At 36.3% G+C, this 17,934-nt stretch overlaps 2 protein-coding genes across 2 annotated transcripts in view; one reads left to right on the top strand and one right to left on the bottom strand.

Moving 5' to 3' along the window:
- ZYG11B (zyg-11 family member B, cell cycle regulator) overlaps window positions 1-17,934 on the bottom strand; it is a 75,598-nt gene that overhangs the window by 15,991 nt on the left and 41,673 nt on the right. The window contains exons 7-13 of the mRNA XM_036858969.1: window positions 15,447-15,546; window positions 15,147-15,197; window positions 12,666-12,827; window positions 12,508-12,555; window positions 2,576-2,773; window positions 2,398-2,450; window positions 1,196-1,293 (exon numbers count right to left, since the gene is read on the bottom strand). Coding sequence (XP_036714864.1) covers window positions 1,196-1,293; window positions 2,398-2,450; window positions 2,576-2,773; window positions 12,508-12,555; window positions 12,666-12,827; window positions 15,147-15,197; window positions 15,447-15,546 — 710 coding nt within the window. The remainder of the gene's footprint in view (window positions 1-1,195; window positions 1,294-2,397; window positions 2,451-2,575; window positions 2,774-12,507; window positions 12,556-12,665; window positions 12,828-15,146; window positions 15,198-15,446; window positions 15,547-17,934) is intronic.
- Window positions 8,081-8,509, top strand: LOC118898517 (mitochondrial pyruvate carrier 2-like). The gene has a single exon (XM_036858980.1). The coding sequence runs from the start codon at window positions 8,081-8,083 to the stop codon at window positions 8,468-8,470; it is 390 nt and encodes a 129-aa protein (XP_036714875.1). The 3' UTR covers window positions 8,471-8,509.

The following is a 17,934-nucleotide window of genomic DNA, read 5'->3' as shown; positions in this document are numbered from 1 at the left end:
AGGATATCCTTAGATGCTCTTTCTGCATCTACTGAGATGATCAGATTGTTTTTCTTTCCTGGTCTGGTAATAGGATGAAACACATTGATTTTCAAATGTTAAACCAACTTTGCATTCCTGGAATAACCTCCTTGGTCCTTTTTATATACTGCCGGGTTCCATTTGTTAAAAAAAGAATTTCCTCATCTATGCTCATGAGAGATATTGTTCAGTAATTTTCTTTTCTTATGTCTTTGCCTGGTATTGATATCAGGATAATTCTGGTGTTCTTGCTTTCTAATTTTTTTTAAACCAGCTTTCTTTCAGTTTGGATATTTTCTATTGCTGTGTATTCAATTTCACCAACCTCTTCTTATTTGTATCTACTTTTAAGCTCACCCAAATATTTTTCATGTCAAATTTTAGTTTTTTTAAACATTACTTTTCCCCTCTTAATTTCATGTTTTCTTTAAAATCTTGGATCATATCTATAAAAAAAGTTCAAATTTTTTTCCTGCTAATTCCATCATTACTACCATTTCTGGGTCTGTTTCAATTGTCTAATTTTTCTCCTGGTTATGGGTCATATTTTTCTGCTTCATCTTTCATCTAGCAGCTCTTACCATATAACTAAACATGTTGTTGAGTGTATAGATTTTGTTGTCTGTTTTAAAAGAGTGCTTAGTTTTTCCCTGACAGTTTACTTGCAGAGCAGCTTGATCATTTCAAGACTTGCTTTTAAGCTTCACAGGGTTGCCTTAGAGAAACCTTTAATTTAGGGCTAGTTTAATCTTTTCTGGCATCTGTAGTGAATGTCCTGGGTACCAAGTTCTTTCCACTGTTTGGAATTTGAATATTTTCTAACCTGTGTAAGCTCCATGTGTTGTTCAGTTAGCAGCTCCTTGGTATTTGTTCTCTCTCAGGCCTCCGGAAGTCTCACCCTAGGCATGCACAGCCTAAGACTCAAGAAACTCCTATGAAGATTTCTGAAGTTCTTTCTTAGAACAGTGTAAGTCTCATTCACTACTGTCATTGATTTCTAATATTGCCAAGCTCATTCTGAAAGTATAAACTTAGTTCATAACTTAAGATTCTCTTACACTGTATTTTTAAAAGTCTGTGTCCTTAAAAATCAAACACAATTTAGAAATGGCTTTCCTGTGCAAGGAGAATTTCACTTGAAAAAGAAAAACACAGTTCTCTTTTCGGTACATACGATTCTTGCTGCAGACATGCTGCATGGCCCAAACTGCCCATAGCTGGACTCCTGGTGTTGTGAAACAGCCAAGTAATGGGAAAAATGGATTAAAGGACCTAAAAGTTCAAAAGAAAAGAATATAAATTACATCCTATACTTAGTGTCATTTTCTAAAGCAATGCTTCCTGAGCTTTTTGCTCCAGAAATTTCATCCTGTTATTTTTAAACTATATAATATAAATGAGCTTCTATAGAACATCTTTTCTTTGTCTTAGCCATTTGATAAACGAGTATATTCAGACAAAAGTCTTGGTACAGAAGATGGAAGGCGATCAGAACAACATACTTTTTCTCAAAAGCACCTGTTGGTCTTGAAGATACACATTTGAAGAATAGCAGACTTTGGTTTGGAAACTTAGATAAGGAGAAGTTAGTTGATAACTAACCAGAACACCACCATGACGGAGCTCTAGAATTAGTCTTTCTATTTCTACAAGTTTTCTGCCCAAAAATGTATAGAACATAAGTTGGAATCAAAAGTGTTGGCAGCATCAGCATTTATAAAGTAGACAACAAAATAAGTTGCAATAATAATATTTATGCAGCAATCTGGAATATTTCTGGTATATTAGCAACTTATCTATCAAGTCACCTAACTGTCATAAATAGAGTTAGAATCCAGTATGCCCTTTAATAAATTATTATAAACTGTTTCCCTGAACAAATCAGGTGCTACTTCTAGTTCTCTAAATGTGTTCTCGTTTTAGACCTCCTTGCATTAATACTCTTCCTAAATCTTCTGTATCTACTTAATGATCTCTCAAAACTCAGCTCACAATCTACTTCCTCTGGAAGCTTTTTACCATTTTCCAGTGCACGTTCAGAGCATTCTATGTACATAACTAGCATAGGAGTGAATTATTTCTGATTTACAATTGGTTTCCATCACTAGACTGTAAAGTTCTTGTATGGAGGCACTATATCTTACTCATCTTTGAATTTCAAGAGCATAGAACAAGACCTTGGCACCTGTTTTCAATAAATGTAGAATGAAGGAAGGACTGATGAATGATAGGTAGCAAAATAAATTAAAAATACTTTATTTTAAAGCCAGTACGAAGATAGATGCCAAAGGGTAAAATCTACATCTAATAGGAATGATTTCTACACAAGCAAAATGACTAGATTACCGGCTTAATATTAATTATCTTGCTAGTTACCTGTATGCTACCATCTCACACTCTGGAGTTGGCCATTTCAAAATCGCTGAATGCTGAAAGACACAAAGCACACAAGAAAGGGTTACAATATTTATTTAGCATTGCATTATGAGGGTTTGACAGTCTCACCATTATGAATGTTGTTTGCATGCTTCCAAAATACACCAAATTACCGTACCAGATCATCCAGAAGAGAATTCCTCTGGGTACGACTCAATGTCCAAGCTTGTTCTCCTCTAGATATTAAGTGGGCAATAATCCCAGCTGCAAAGTAACTGACTTCCACTTCAACACTATGTAGAAGGCTACTGATGTGGTCTATAAAATCCTTCCACATTAATTCAGAATGCAATTCTTGTACTTCAGCTATATTGTTCTGGAAAAAAAAGAAGATATAAAAATTAAAATAATATGTATAATAAATGGCTAAATGACACTGCAATGATTTAAATATGTATGGACAAAAGCGAATATTGTTGCTATGTTAGCACAGTGGGATTACAGGTGATTTTATTCCTCTCCTCCCCAAACAATAAAATAATAAAGAAACAGTAGCGAGTTCCGTTTCAGGTAAAATAGTAAACTAGATAACCTAAAAATTTCCTGCTATAAAATATCTAGCAGTGCTGGGTAAAAACTGGCAAACAAACTTTAAATATGTAACTTTTTTGGTGGGACAAAATGTAAACAGGGAATCAAACTAGAGCATAACAGGCTATCACTGGCCTGCAGGGGCAAGAGAACTGGGTTTTAATAGACATGCAAGGGCAAAAGTAAGGGCCAGAGATTGGAACTAATACAAGGCAAGAACTTTCAAAGCATTACACCTCAGTAAAAGAGTGGATTGACACAGATACATAAAAAAGAAGTAACCTGGGCTCTGGCCAATTTAGATTGTGCTTGATCTTCTCCAAAACAATCTAAGATTCAACTTATCTCACTACTCTGAAGATTAATCCTCATTCTTTTTTTTTTTTTTTTTACATTTAATTAATTAATTTATTTATTTTTGGCTGTGTCAGGTTTTAGTTGCAGCATGCAGGATCTTCATTGAGGCACGTGGGATCTTTCATTGTGGCGTACGGGCTCTTTGTTGCAGCGCCTAGGCATCTCTCTCTAGTTCTGGTGAGTGGGCTCAGTAGTTGCAGTGCACGGGCTCTCTAGTTGCGGCACGCGGGCTCCAGAGCACGTGGGCTCTGTAGCTGTGGGGTGCAGGCTCCAGAGTGCGTGGGCTCTGTAGTTTGCAGCATGCGGGCTCTCTCATTGAGGCGCGCGAGCTCAGTAGTTGTGGCGCATGGGCTTAGTTGTCCCATGGCATGTGGGATCCTAGTTCCCCGACCAGGGATCGAACCTGTATCCCATGCACTGGAAGGCAGATTCTTAACCACTGGACCACCAGGGAAGTCCCTAATCCTCATTCTTAAAACTTCATTTGATCTACTATGAAATCATAATTCTCTTCCTAACACATTGATTCCATTTCTTAGGAACCAAAAACCCTGGCCTTTTCGTTGGTAAGAAACTATTCACTCCCTAGCTTAAGTCATTCTATAACAAATGAAAATGAAAGCTATCGTGTCCAAATGTATTCTCTGTAACAACTAACAAGTTTTCTTTTCCAATCATGGAAGAGAGAGGATGGAAGGGACAAGTGTAACTTTACTCACTACATGAATGTGTATGATCCTGTACCTTTCAATCAGCATTAGTGATAGATCAATGTCTCCTATGCCCCTCTCTAATCTCACATATTCAAACAAGAAAAGGCATTTCACATTCATTTTTCTAAAATTAATTAATTTATTTATTTTTGGCTGCGTTGGGTCTTCGTTGCTGCATGCGGGCTTTCTCTAGTTGCGGCGAGCAGGGGCTACTCTTCGTTGTGGTGCTCGGGCTTCTCATTGTGGTGGCTTCTCTTGTGGAGCATGGGCTCTAGGCACACGGGCTTCAGTAGTTGTGGCACGCGGGCTTCAGTAGTTGCGGCTCGCGGGCTCTAGAGCACAGGCTCAGTAGTTGTGGCGCACAGGCTTAGTTGCTCCGCGGCATGTGGGATCTTCCCGGACCGGGGATTGAAGCTGTGTCCCCTGCATTGGCAGGCAGATTCTTATCCACTGCACCACCAGTGAAGCCCTCACATTCATTTTTTATACTCTTCCTTATTTATGTTTTTTAACACAGCATGTATCATTTTATAGTGACAAGAAAAGGAAAGATATATATGCCTTTTAAAATAAACAAATTAAAAAAAGATAGTCCTCTGTCTCCTTCAAGCTTGGGGAAGCTTGATAGAAAGAAATATAAAGACCCTCTGAGAAGGACACACTTTGTACTCAAAGCCCCACAGATGGTGATAAATTACAATTCACAATGAAAACAATCCATAATGAGTGAAATCATCAAATACAGTAGAAAATTAGACTCTCCCAAGAACCTCATGTAATATAAGATAGTACCTGATTTTAAAAAGTTAAACACACACACGTACACATACACACGAAAATGCAAAAGACAGCACCATTAAAACAAAAAACAACAGATAAGGAAAGATTTGGAATAGAGCATCAAAAGAATTATGGCCATTCTTTCTTGCCATAAACAAGTTACTGGAAAATCAGACAAAATATATGAGAGAACTGTTTTCAGACAGCAGACAACTAGCTATACAGGAATGTGATCCCTGAGAGAAGATATTCAAATGGGGCAGTTTCTAGATTGCTACGCATATAAGGGGAACCTAAAGAGTTGGCAGTTTTGCTGAGTTGAGGAGACAGAGATCAGTCTTCAGGGTGGCCAAGGCAGCAAAAATTTGTAGAACAGAGCAATGTAGAGGAAAAAGTTCCAAAGAAAGAGAAAGAGATCCCCTAAAATCTTTAGCTGAGTACTGATACGGAGAGAAACTCCATGAGGCCAGGGAAAGAACCACCAGAAAGCAGTACGTGAACAAATCCCAAAGTCACGCAGGGTTAGGAATAGTTCACATTCTCACCAGCCAGAGTGAAGAGATCTCATAATAAACAAAACATTTGATAGTAGTGGGGTAACTAGGATAAAGTAGTAGGGTAAAGGCTGATCTGAAGCCACTTTAACAAAGCAAATATAGGCATATCTTGGAGATACTGTGGCTTTGATTTCAGACAACCACAATAAAGCAAATATTGCAATCAAGTGAGCCACACAAATTTCTTGGTTTCCAGTGCATAAAAAGTTATGTTTATACTATATTGTAGTCTATTAAGTGTGCAAAAGCATAATGTCTTAAAAAAAACAATGTAAATACCTTAATTAAAAAATATTTATTGCTAAAAAATTCTAACCATTATCTGAGCCCTTCAGCAAGTGACAGTAGTAACGTCAAACATCACTGATCAGAGATCACCATAACAAATATAATCATAATGAAAAATTCTGAAATGTTGCAAGAATTATCAAAATGTGACACAGAAACACAAAGTGAGTTAATGCTGTTGGAAAAATGGTGCCAACAGACTTGTTCGACACAGAGTTGCCAGGAACCTTCAATTTGTAAAAAACACAGTATTTGTGAAGTGCATAAAATGAGGTATGCCTGTAAATAAGCTTTGAATGGAACAACTTGATCTGTGAGTAGCTTAACTGAATGCCAGCACAAAGTCCAAGATTCTTTAAAGGAAAACAACAAAAGTACTAATCAACAAAGTAAATTAAATTTCACAATGACTGCAACCAATTAAAAATTACCAGGCATACAAAGAGTCAGAAAAACACGATCCTTAAACAGGAGAAAAGTCAATCAATAAAAACAGACCCAGAAATGACAGGGATAGTAGAATCAGTAGACAAGGATTTAAAACAGTTATTATAGGGACTTCCCTGGTGGCACACTGGTTAAGAATCTGCCTGCCAATGCAGGGGACATGGGTTTGAGCCCTGGTCCGGGAAGATCCCACATGCCACGGAGAAACTAAACCCGTGCACCACAACTACTGAGCCTGTGCTCTAGAGCCCGCAAGCCACAACTACTGAGGCTGCATGCCACAACTACTGAAGCCCACATGCCTAGAGCCTATGCTCCGCAACAAGAGAAGCCACAGCAATGAGAAGCCCAAGCACTGCAACAAAGAGTAGCCCCCACTCACCGCGACTAGGGAAAGCCCATGCACAGCAACGAAGACCCAATGCAGCCAAAAAAATAAAATTAATTAATTAATTAAAAAACACAGCTATTATAAATGTTACAAATATGATACGAATGAAAGAAAAATATAAGCCTGAGGAGAAAAAAAATGAAGATATAAAAAAGATCTAAATGCGACTTCTAGAAATAATATATACATGTACCTGAAATGAAAAATATACTGGATGAGATTAACAGCAGATGATACGCTGCAGGAAAAAAATAATCAGTGAACTAAAAAACAGTAATAGAAAACAGCAAAGTCAAAACACAGAAAGAAAAAAGGAAAAAAACCTGCCAAAAAAGCCAGCAGAGTACTTCTGTGACTTTTGACACAATTTTAAGCAATCTAACATACTTGTAATTGGAGTCTCAGAAAGAGAGGCGATAAGAGAGGGTACAGAAAAATATATTTGAAGAAATAATGGCCAAAATTTTTTCAAATTTATGAAAATTATAAACCTCAAAACCCAACAGAAAAATATCCACTTGGACTTCAATAGTGAGCAAAATGTTATCTTTTGAAAATTAAATCGAAATAAAAGACTTTTTCACATAAACAAAACCTAAATGAAAATTCATTGCCAGCTTACCTACACTAAAAGAAATGTTAAAAAAAAAAAAAAAAGAGTAGTATGGGAAATACGTGGCTAAGTATAAAAGACAAATTTCTCATTCTTAAATCTATTTAATGAAAGATTGATGAGGACTCTTGCTTCTGGCCAAGATGGACTAAAAGGGGCCAGATTTACTCTCCATTCTAAAACAACTGAAAAAACACAACATGAAACAACAGTTTTCAAGATACTAGACATTAGGTAATAAAGAACAGTGACCTTTAGAGATGGAAAACAAACAAGGTGAGATGCTGCCTTGAGAGAGTTTCCAGGCTGTGGCACAGGGATACAGAACTAAAAGCAGAGGCCAGTGGGCTCATGGAGTTGAAGAGATGGAGCTGAGAGTCCAGGGAGACGAAGGCAATTCATAGGACACAGTACCAGAGAGAAGACAATGTACATGGAGAGAATCTGGAGAGCTGCAGGGAGTAGCACTCTATTCAGCAGAGTACTGATCAGAGCATGACTGTGAGAAAACTATTTGAGGGAAGAAAAAGAGCCACCAAAAAGATTAGAGAAAAGTTCCCAGCACTCACAAAGGGCCAGGAATAGTGCTTGTTCTCACCATCCATTCTGGAAAAACTCTTCATTCACAGGGCATTGAGCAGAGTACTCAGGAAGGTCTTGTTTCAGTAGTACAGAATAATCAGCCTTAGCCTCAGCACTACTCTGGATCCTCCTAATATATCATAAAAGCAAGATCAGCTCCACCCTCACAAACTTCTCTGGGCGCGGGCCACGGGGTGGTTCACAGGGGAGCAGGCTGAGCTGCGGGAAGGGCACCCTGGGGAAGAGGAGGGCACGAGGCATTGAGGCAGGGGAAAGTGACCAGCTGCCCTTCATTGCCAGCTAGGGATGAGCACGCGGCCGCTCGCTGCCCCACCCGGCTGCCCACGATCACTCGTCTGCAGAAATGTCAGCCGCTGGCGCCCGGGGCCTGCAGGCCACCTACCACCGGGTACTTGATAAAGTGGAGCTCCTGCTGCCTGAGAAATTGAGGCCATTGTACAACCAACCAGCAGGTCCCAGAACAGTATTTTTCTGGGCTCCAATTATGAAATGGGGGTTGGTGTGTGCTGGATTGGCTGACATGGTCAGACCTACAGAAAAACTCAGCACAGCCCAATCTGCTGTTCTGATGGCTACAAGGTTTATTTGGTCAAGATACTCACTTGTAATTATTCCCCAAAACTGGAGTCTGTTTGCTGTTAATTTCTTTGTTGGGACAGCAGGAGCCTCTCAGCTCTTTCGTATTTGGAGATATAACCAAGGATTAAAAGCTAAAGCAAACAAAGAGTTCTGATCACCCTAACAACCTAGATGTGGACATAACCACTGGGACCTAGTTTGATTTATTATTCGGTTGTCAGTGAGGTGATGGTAACTGTGTTAACCTTTGTAATGCATAAAATCTAACTGTAATTGGGAGGTAGTACTTGATTCAACAGAAAAATAAAGCAAACTTTTAATAATAAAAAAAAAGCAAGATCAAATAGGATCAAACTGTTTAAAAGTAAGTCAATTAATCCCAGAACAAAATTCAAGAATATTTAATAGGAAAATAAAAATATCCAGCATCCAACAAGGTAAATTTCACAATGTTTGGCATCCAATCAAAAACTACCTGGCATGCAAAGTGGCAGGAAAATGCAACTCTAAAGGAGGGGAATAATCAATCATTTGAAATTTACCCAGAACTAACAAGGACGTTAAAATTAGCACAGAAGGACAGTAAAACAGTTATTACAAATATATTTCATATGTTCAAAAAGTTAAGTAAAAATATGGAAGATATAAAAAAGACCCAAAATGAAGTTCTAGAGGAGAAAATGACAATGTCTAAAGATAAAAACTACACTAGCTGGGATTAACAGCAGATTAGACACTGCAGAAGAAACAATTACTGAATTAGAAGGCATAGCAATGGAAACAATTCAAACTGAAATGTACATAGAGAATAGAACAAAGAAAAATTTAAAAGCACCAATAAGTTGTGAATTTCAAGCAGCTTAATATATGAGAAATTGAAGTCTCCAAAGGTCTCCAATGGGTTGGGGGGAAGGGGGTGCAAAACTTTTTTTTGAAGAAATAATGGCCAAAAACTTTTCAAACTTTAAAACTATAAACCAAGAAGTTCAATGAATCCCAAACACAGGAAGCATTAAGTAAATTACACTAAAATACATCATAATCAAATTACTCAGGACTGTTGTTGCTAATCCTAAATCTTAAAAGTAGCCAGAGGAAAAAATCATATAGAGGAATAAAGATAACAATGACATCAGATTTCTCACTGGAAAGATGCAAATCAGAAAAAAGGTAACAAACACCTTTAAAGTACTGTCAACCTAGAATTCTACACCTGGCAAAAAAATCTTTCAAAAATGAACGTTAAATAAATAAAGATGTTTGCAGACATACAAAAGCTGAAGAATTCATCAGCAGCAGACCCACACTACGAAATATGTTAAAGGATGTTTTTTAGGTAGAAGGAAAATGTGAGCAGTTGGAAATGTGGATCTACACAAAGGAAAGAAGAGCATCAGAAATAGTAACTATTTGGGTGAACATACAAATTTTTAAAAATTATTTAAATCTCCTTAAAAGATAACTGATACTAAAAAAAATGTTTATGTGGTTTATTACATATATAAAATAAAATGCATGACAATGATGACATAAAGGAAAGAAGAGCAGAAATGGACATCTACCATTATAAGGTTCTTATACTCTATATGAAATTATATAAAACCTCTTAAAGGGAGACTGTGATTAAAGATGTACACTATAAACCCATAACAATCATTAACACAACAAATTACAGTAATAGCTAATAAACCAAGAAAGGGGATCAAGCAGAATTATAAAAAAATACTCAATTAAGCCTTTTTTTTAAGGCAGAAAAAGAGGAAAAAACAAAGAACAGATAGGACAAAGAGAAAACAAATACCAAGTTGATGAATTCAAATCTAACCACACCAATAATTACATTAAATGTAAATAATCCAAACAGTCCAAATAAAAAGGAGAGATTCTCATATTGGATAAAAAAGCAGGGTGCAAAGTATATGCTGTCTATAAGAAACACACTTTAAATATAAAGACAAATATAGGTTAAAAGTAAAAGGACGGAAAAAGATAAACCATGGTAACATTATTCAAAAGAAAGCTGGAATAGCTATATTAAGGAGACAAAGGAGATTTCAAAGTAAAGAATATACCAGGTCATTTCATAATGATAAACGGGTCAATTAATTAAGAGGGCATAGGGCTTCCCTGGTGGAGCAGTGGTTGAGAATCTACCTGCCAATGCAGGGGACACAGGCTCGAGTCCTGGTCTGGGAAGACCCCACATGCTGTGGAGCGACTAGGCCCGTGAGCCACAACTACTGAGCCTATGCGTCTGGAGCCTGTGCTCCGCAACAAGAGAGGCCGCTACAGTGAGAGGCCCGCGCACCGCGATGAAGAGTGGCCCCCGCTTGCCACAACTAGAGAAAGCCCTCACACAGAAACGAAGACCCAACACACCCATAAATAAATAAGTAAATTAATTAGTTAATTAAAAAAAAAAGAAAATCGATCATTAAAAAGAAAAAAAAATTAAGAGGGCATAGCAATTCTGTTTATGAAGCTAATAACAGAACTTCAAAATACAGGAAGCAGAAACTGATAGAAGATGATAATTGCTAGAACAAGTAGGCAGAAAATCAGTAAGCCTGTGGTAGACTTGAATAATATCAACCTACTAGACCCAACTGACATTTATAGAACACTCTTAACAATAGCAGAATATACATTCTTATCAAGTGCACAGAGAAGACTTACCAGGATAGACCATATCCTGGGCCACACACAAGTCTCAATAAATTCAAAAGGACTCAATACAAAGTATGTTCTCTGACCATGAAAAATTAAATTAGAATCTATATCTCAAAATAAATTATTGAAAAAAATTCAATCACAAAGTAATGGAGAAAGATATGGAAGGAAGCACACCAAGTTGTATTAATATTAATTACCTCACAGAGATGAAAATAAAGAAATGTTGGGGACAAAACCTTAAACTTTTTAAATACATTTTGCACTGTTTCACTAGCTACAATAAGCATGTATTCTTTTCTTATTTTTTTAAAAATATTTATTTATTTATTTATTTGTGGCTGTGTTGGGTCTTTGTTGCTGCGCACGGGCTTTCTCTAGTTGAGGTAAGCGGGGGCTACTCTTCATTGAGGTGCACGAGCTTCTCACTGCGGTGGCTTCTCTTGTTGCAGAGCATGGGCTCTAGGCATGTGGGCTTCAGTAGTTGTGGCGTGCGGACTCTAGAGCGCAGGCTCAGTAGTTGTGGCGCACAGGCTTAGTTGCTCTGCGGCATGTGGGATCTTCCCGGACCAGGGCTCAAACCCGTGTCCCCTGCATTGGCAGGTGGATTTTTAACCAGTGCACCACCAGGGAAGTCCCCAGCATGTATTCTTCATGAAATTTTTTTAAAAAGCATTTTTTAAGCCCTATAAGATCTCTCTGAATATTTAAAATCAATTCCCTTTTTCCTTTTATAATGACTTGAGTCAAATTGTGTATCTAATAATCTACAAACCCAGAATAAAACAATCAAATACTATAATTTACTTAATACTTCTCCATTACTGGGCATTTAGGTAGTTTTACATTTTCTGCTTTATATAACTAAAACTACAGTAAATAGTCTTCCTTAAATGCCAGCCCTCAGTTTTCCCAAAAATCCATCTTTCATACTCCTGCATCTAGAAAACAAACACTAATCTATGCCTCCTGTGATCTAATCCCTCAAGAGCAGAGGTCTGCTTTGAAATGGGCTTTACCATATGGGTACTTTTCCTGTTGCAGTGATTAAAGGTGATAAAATATCTGATCTTCACCTTTGTCTAAAAATCCTAGAGGGCTCACTTTAACATATATCCAGTATATTTATGGAATATCTGATTTGTTAAACAGTTGTTTAAGCAGTAATTATCAATTACCAAACATAGAATCTAAGAACACTTGTAGGTTAGTGACATTTTTCATGTCACATTTTTCATTTTCATTTTTTTTCTGATTATACAAGTAAAATATGCTCACAGTGAAGCTTTGTACTACACCAAAATACATTTAAAAAAGTATGTAATTTATATCTTTCCTTTTAGTGTGGTGAAAATCTTAATATGTATATATAGTTTTGTAGTCTGCTTTTTTCACTTAATTATATTATATATATTTTCTAATGTCATTAAGTGTTTACAAATAGAGTAGCATCTTTCTATGTATTACCTCAGATGGAAAATAATTACAGCTTGAAATTAGCAGGAAATGCTTATATCTTACCAAAAGTCCTAGGACTTTCTGTTGAATGGATGACTCAGTTGGGAATGACTGTAAAAAGAACGAGAAACCTATAACTAAAGAACCAAATATAATAAATAAATGCTCAAATCTATCAATAAATGAATGTCAAAAACTGTAGGCTAAATTCCCATTCTAACCTCTAGAACCCTCATGAAGAGTTCCAACCCTTGATTTTCAATAAAGTGTCTGCAAGTGGTTGGAGATTCATCTGTGAGGTTCCAAAGTGCACTCAAAGTAAACTTCAAAGTAGTGTCCACTGAATTTTGATTGGTTTTCTGCTTCACTATTTGAAGAAGTTGCTGAAAGGAGGAAAATAGAATTAATTTCTAATTACTGGTAATAACAGTGACTAACAAGTCCATGAGGATTAGTTTCATGGCTTCAAACATTTCCTATAAAGGTTCTTAAAAGGACAACAAACAGCCTCTTGGATCAGACTTTTCCTTCAACAAGAAAAAAATAGAGGATTTTCATAAATACTTTTAAAATATTCTGATCATACCTATAATCTAATCGCCTGTAAATGAAATGAAAAGCAAGATGATTAAAGCTTAGGACCAACTATCTTACCCAACGGGTCACAACATATACTCATTTCAGATCCTGGGATAAAAAAGGTGGAGGGAAAAAAAAAAAAAAAAAAAAAGGTGGAGGGGGTGAAGAGGGAATGAATCTAATATTTACTACACATCAGCAAATCATATCCTATATTGTAATATTGTCATCCCCATTTTTCAGGAGAGGAAATTGAGTCCAAGAAATGTTAAGTAATTTGATCAGAGTCAACTTAGTAAGAGAAAGTAAGAACTGGAAGACCTAATTCTCTCTAACTCCAAGTTTTCCTTAAGAAAAAAAGAAAGGACAAACTACATACAATAGTAAGAGAATTAAAGTCTAAATTGGATTTAAATAAGGTAATAGCTTTGAAATTCCATTTGTAAATTATTTCTATCATAGCTTTAACCTAAGAAATTTAAGCTTGAAAAAGAAATATTTTAAGACCTACATGGGGCATACATAATTCCATTTTTAGTTTACACTTTTGAGGGTAAAAGGGAGCTCTGCAACAACAGATACAAGTAACATTAACGAACACTATTACTTAAAGTTATGTACAATTCAGGAAAAAATTTTTAAGAAACACAAACATCTAGTTGCAATTATGTAACTTAATAGCATAGTGGCTAAGAGTGTGGCACTAGAATTGGGCTACCTGAGCTTAAATATAATCTCTGCATCTGACTAACTGTGTAACCTTGTTTGCCAATTTAACTCTGTTTCCTCATCTGTAAATTGCGGGTGATAATTAAGGGCTTAAAAAAAAAGTTAGGTAGCATCATCATTACTACTACTATTAATTCCCGCTAATTCCTACTTAAACTAAACAATTTTCTCCCAAAGCATATGAGTGTACTACTTCCTTAATATCTTTGAGTACACCTCCTGCCAAAATTACTGAAACACATGTACAGCAATAAAAAGCCATTTTTAAAACTAAAATGTCATCCCTGAAAAGAGTAAAAATAAATAAAATCAGCATCCTTTTCTACTCATCTAACATACGTATCGTATTTTGTGCTAGGCACTTAGCATATTCCTTCAATTAATCTTTTTTTCCTTTTTATTTAATCTTCATAACAACTGTATAAAGCATTTTATCATCCCTAAGAAAATTTAGGTGACGTGTCTTAAATCACACAGCTAGTAAGTGATAGAACTGGGAATAAGCCCAGATATATTGACTACTCCTTCCTTAATACCATCACAGCCTTTACCTCTTTTTACACTGCTTTTTTCACTCATATCACTCTTATTATTATATATTTATTAGACTGCATTACTGTATTACGACCAGGTCTACATAGCTATTTTCTCTACTATACTGTGAATTTCTTATGGGCAGGAATTATAGATATAATTCAGTGTAGATCCCTAACACCTAGTAAGGTGGTAGGTACCTGATGAGTATCCTATACATATTTACCAATGAGTGACTTACTTTCTCATTACATACATAATTTGTAAGTTATAGAAAAAGGGAGTCTCTCATTTGACTTTTCCATCTACTATTATTATTCAAACATCTCACGCCAGGATTGTAACAAGCAGCTCCTAAGTGGACTTTTTCCTTCAGTCCTCCCTAAGGCATGGTTTAAATTTATTCTCTTTAAAGCTTTTAACCTTTCACTGTTCACTACATTAAGTCCTCAACTGAAGCAAGTAAAATCATATATCAGCTATTTACATTATCTTCTTCCCTAAAGCATCTAGCACAACCTTATGCCTAAAATAGAGACTCTACATTTTCTTCATAAATAACAAAATCACAGAATTTTAGAACTAGATAGGATCTTAAGGTTTATTCAGGCCCCAATGGTCCAGGTAATTTATCTAAATTCACAAAGTGAGTTTACAAGTTAGATCCCAGGTCATCTGACTCCTAGTTCAGGGCTCTTTCCATCTCTGTTAAGGAGTAAAGCTGCCTCAATGAAGAGAAATTAATTCACTCACTTAGAAGTAACAAAAATAATCTTTTAAAATATAAAATGTCAGAAGATACACAACACTGCCTGAAAATAATGCAAATGAAAACTGTTTAGGAGTCTGTACAGACTTACCCTGACAATGAAGAGTTCAGCACCAAGCTGTGCAGTTTGTTCTGTAGAAAGCTGCAAGCAAGCAGAAGACAAAGTAAATGTCCAAGAATTCACCAGTGTGAGTTTTATATCATTCACTGTAACAGACTCCAAAGGTCAGACTAAAATCTCTGATCAACCTGGAATTCCACAATACCGAATACAGCTTGTGTAAGTTACCTGGCTTACCAAAACCTCACTGGCACACAGATTTGGGGAAAAATAGTAACTGTCATGGGAAATAGTTTCCTACAGAAAATTATTCAACAAGAGTTCAGGCACCTTGGCAGCCAGGATGGAAATGATTGCAACTGCCATCCTTTGCATGTTTTGATCCTCGTGGTTGCAGAGCCACTGCATGACAAGCTTGGCTGCTTCAAACCTGAAAACACACAGAGTTTCATGAATTAATCCTGGAGGCCCCAGGCATAGTTTCAAAGCTCCAGCTGGGAACTGATGCTACAATTTAGGTAGGTGAGAAGGAAGGGGAAAATTCCTCCTAATTGATAAGAGAATAACAAGTGCACTTAGTGTTGTGGGATGGTGTCATTATTAATTCTGACAACACTTTGTAAAGGAACAAGAGTTTGGAAAATATGGTCAAAAATATCTGGCATTCATCTTCTAGAATTACAACATATTTCTATTCTGTAGTGATTTCTATACTATAGCAATAATTTAAAGTATTTTCTGGGTTCCTCCCAGTACCTAGCACAATGGGAACATTCATTCATTCACTCCGAAACATTTATTGAGCTCCTGTTTTTTGCTAGATACTGTTCTTGGTGCTGGAGAGAGGGTAGTGAACAAAACAGAAAATACCTCTACTCTCATTAGAGCTTACAGATAGTGGGAAGACAGATAATAAATAAATAAGTAAAATATATGGTTTGCTTAGGTACTGACATATGCTATAGAGAAAAAAAGAAAGCAAGAAAAGAGAGGATATGACATGTGGAAACTTTACTAGTCCCCAAACATGCCCATAATTATGAGGTAATATAGCCTGGTAGTTAAGAGCAGATTCCAAAGTTCTTTGAATTTTGGGGTTGGAATTCTAGCTCTATCTAATGTTAATGACAATAATAAAATAAACTATTTTATCATGTGAGGCAATGCAGTCAGGTCATTAAGAACATGATACACTTTGGAATCAGCCTGCATTCAAATATCACCTTCACCATTTACTAACTTTGGGACCCTGGGCAACTTCCTTAATCTCTCTGAACTTCAATTTTCTTGTCTGTAAAATAATATGATCTATTCCATAGGACTGCTGTATATGATATCACACATAAAGCTTAAGACTTAGTACAGAACTTGGCACATTCCAAACTTTTGATAAAGGTTAATTTTTTACTAGTATTGTCTTCCTCTGTGCCTTTATCTGTGTAGTTCCCAAAACACAAAACAATCAACTCAACCAGCTTTCATTTTCAAGGCAATATGGCATGGATATAAAAAGTAGAAGCTCTGGAGTCAGTCTGGATTTAAATCTAAATTCTGCTACTTACTATCTTATCACCTTGAGCAAGTTACTAAACTTCTCTGTGCCTCTGTTTCCTCATCTGTAAAATGAAGATTACAAGAGTAACAATTTCACAGGGCTGCTGTAAGGACTGAATAAGCATATGTAAAACACTTAGCACAGTGCCTGGTAAGTGCTTCATACATTAGTTGTTATCTTTATTATCTTAAATACCATCACTAACATGAAATCTTTAATGATCACCAAGCAGATGGAATCTTTCCCTCTGCTTGGGGGCCCAGTACAGTCTGTCATCCTCTTCTATGAATGATTGTCTTCTATTATACTCATAATTCATTCATTCATCCATCCATCCATTAAACATCCACTTAAGTACTAAGTACTAAGTACTAGGGGCAAGATGAACCAATCACCGTCTCTTACCACAAAGAAGCTCAATTCTAGCAGAGTGCACAGGCTACATCAAGGGCAAATGATAGCCTACCTTGAGTGATCTTAATAGCTGTGGGCCCAGCTGCCTGTTTTCTAAAGTTTTATTGGAACATAGTTATCCCCATTTGTTTATAAAGTGTCTATGGCTGCTTTGGAGGTACAACGGCAGAGTTAAGTAGGTCCAACAGAGACCCAATGGCTCACAAACCTAGAACATTTATTATCTGGCCCTTTAAGAAAAAGTTTGCCAACCCTGGGGTAGTTTATAATTTTCTTTAGGAGATTATGTCTTTTCTACCTATGACTTCATGGGATCAATACAGATGCTCAATATATTTATAAAATAAAATTAGCAATCTACATGAGATATATGTAGTTATATTTTTATCCAAACTATTTATTTCAAATAGTAAATGGAATACTTCATTGCCTCAGCCATGCCAGTTAACAGTGTACTGTTACCCAAATAAAAGTAATTCACAGTAAAATTACTGCTTGAGAAAGACATTTCTCATTAAATCATAAAGTATAAATTTCTTCTTCAAAATACCATCATTAAAAAATTATATTTTAAAATAGTAAAAGGAAAAAAAAAAAAACCTGTTTAGCTCCCAAATCACATCTTAGAAAACAAGGAAACCCTTTATACTTACTGGAATCCAGCTATATGGTCTCCCTTAACCTCTGCTTAAAAAGTTTCTTCTATAATTAAATATCAAATAACAATAATAATGAGGTATGATACAGAGAAAAGAACACTGGGCCTAGAAGACTTGAGTCTTTCTAGGTTAGCAGTTACTAGTCACAAAACCACGGGCAAGACACTGAATTTCTATATGCCTCAATTTC

Source organism: Balaenoptera musculus, chromosome 1 (assembly GCF_009873245.2).
Source record: "Balaenoptera musculus isolate JJ_BM4_2016_0621 chromosome 1, mBalMus1.pri.v3, whole genome shotgun sequence".
In the NCBI taxonomy this organism is placed as follows: Eukaryota; Metazoa; Chordata; class Mammalia; order Artiodactyla; family Balaenopteridae; genus Balaenoptera; species Balaenoptera musculus.
The sequence above is the reverse complement of the archived record's forward strand: the minus strand, read 5'-3'. Positions and strand labels throughout refer to the sequence as shown.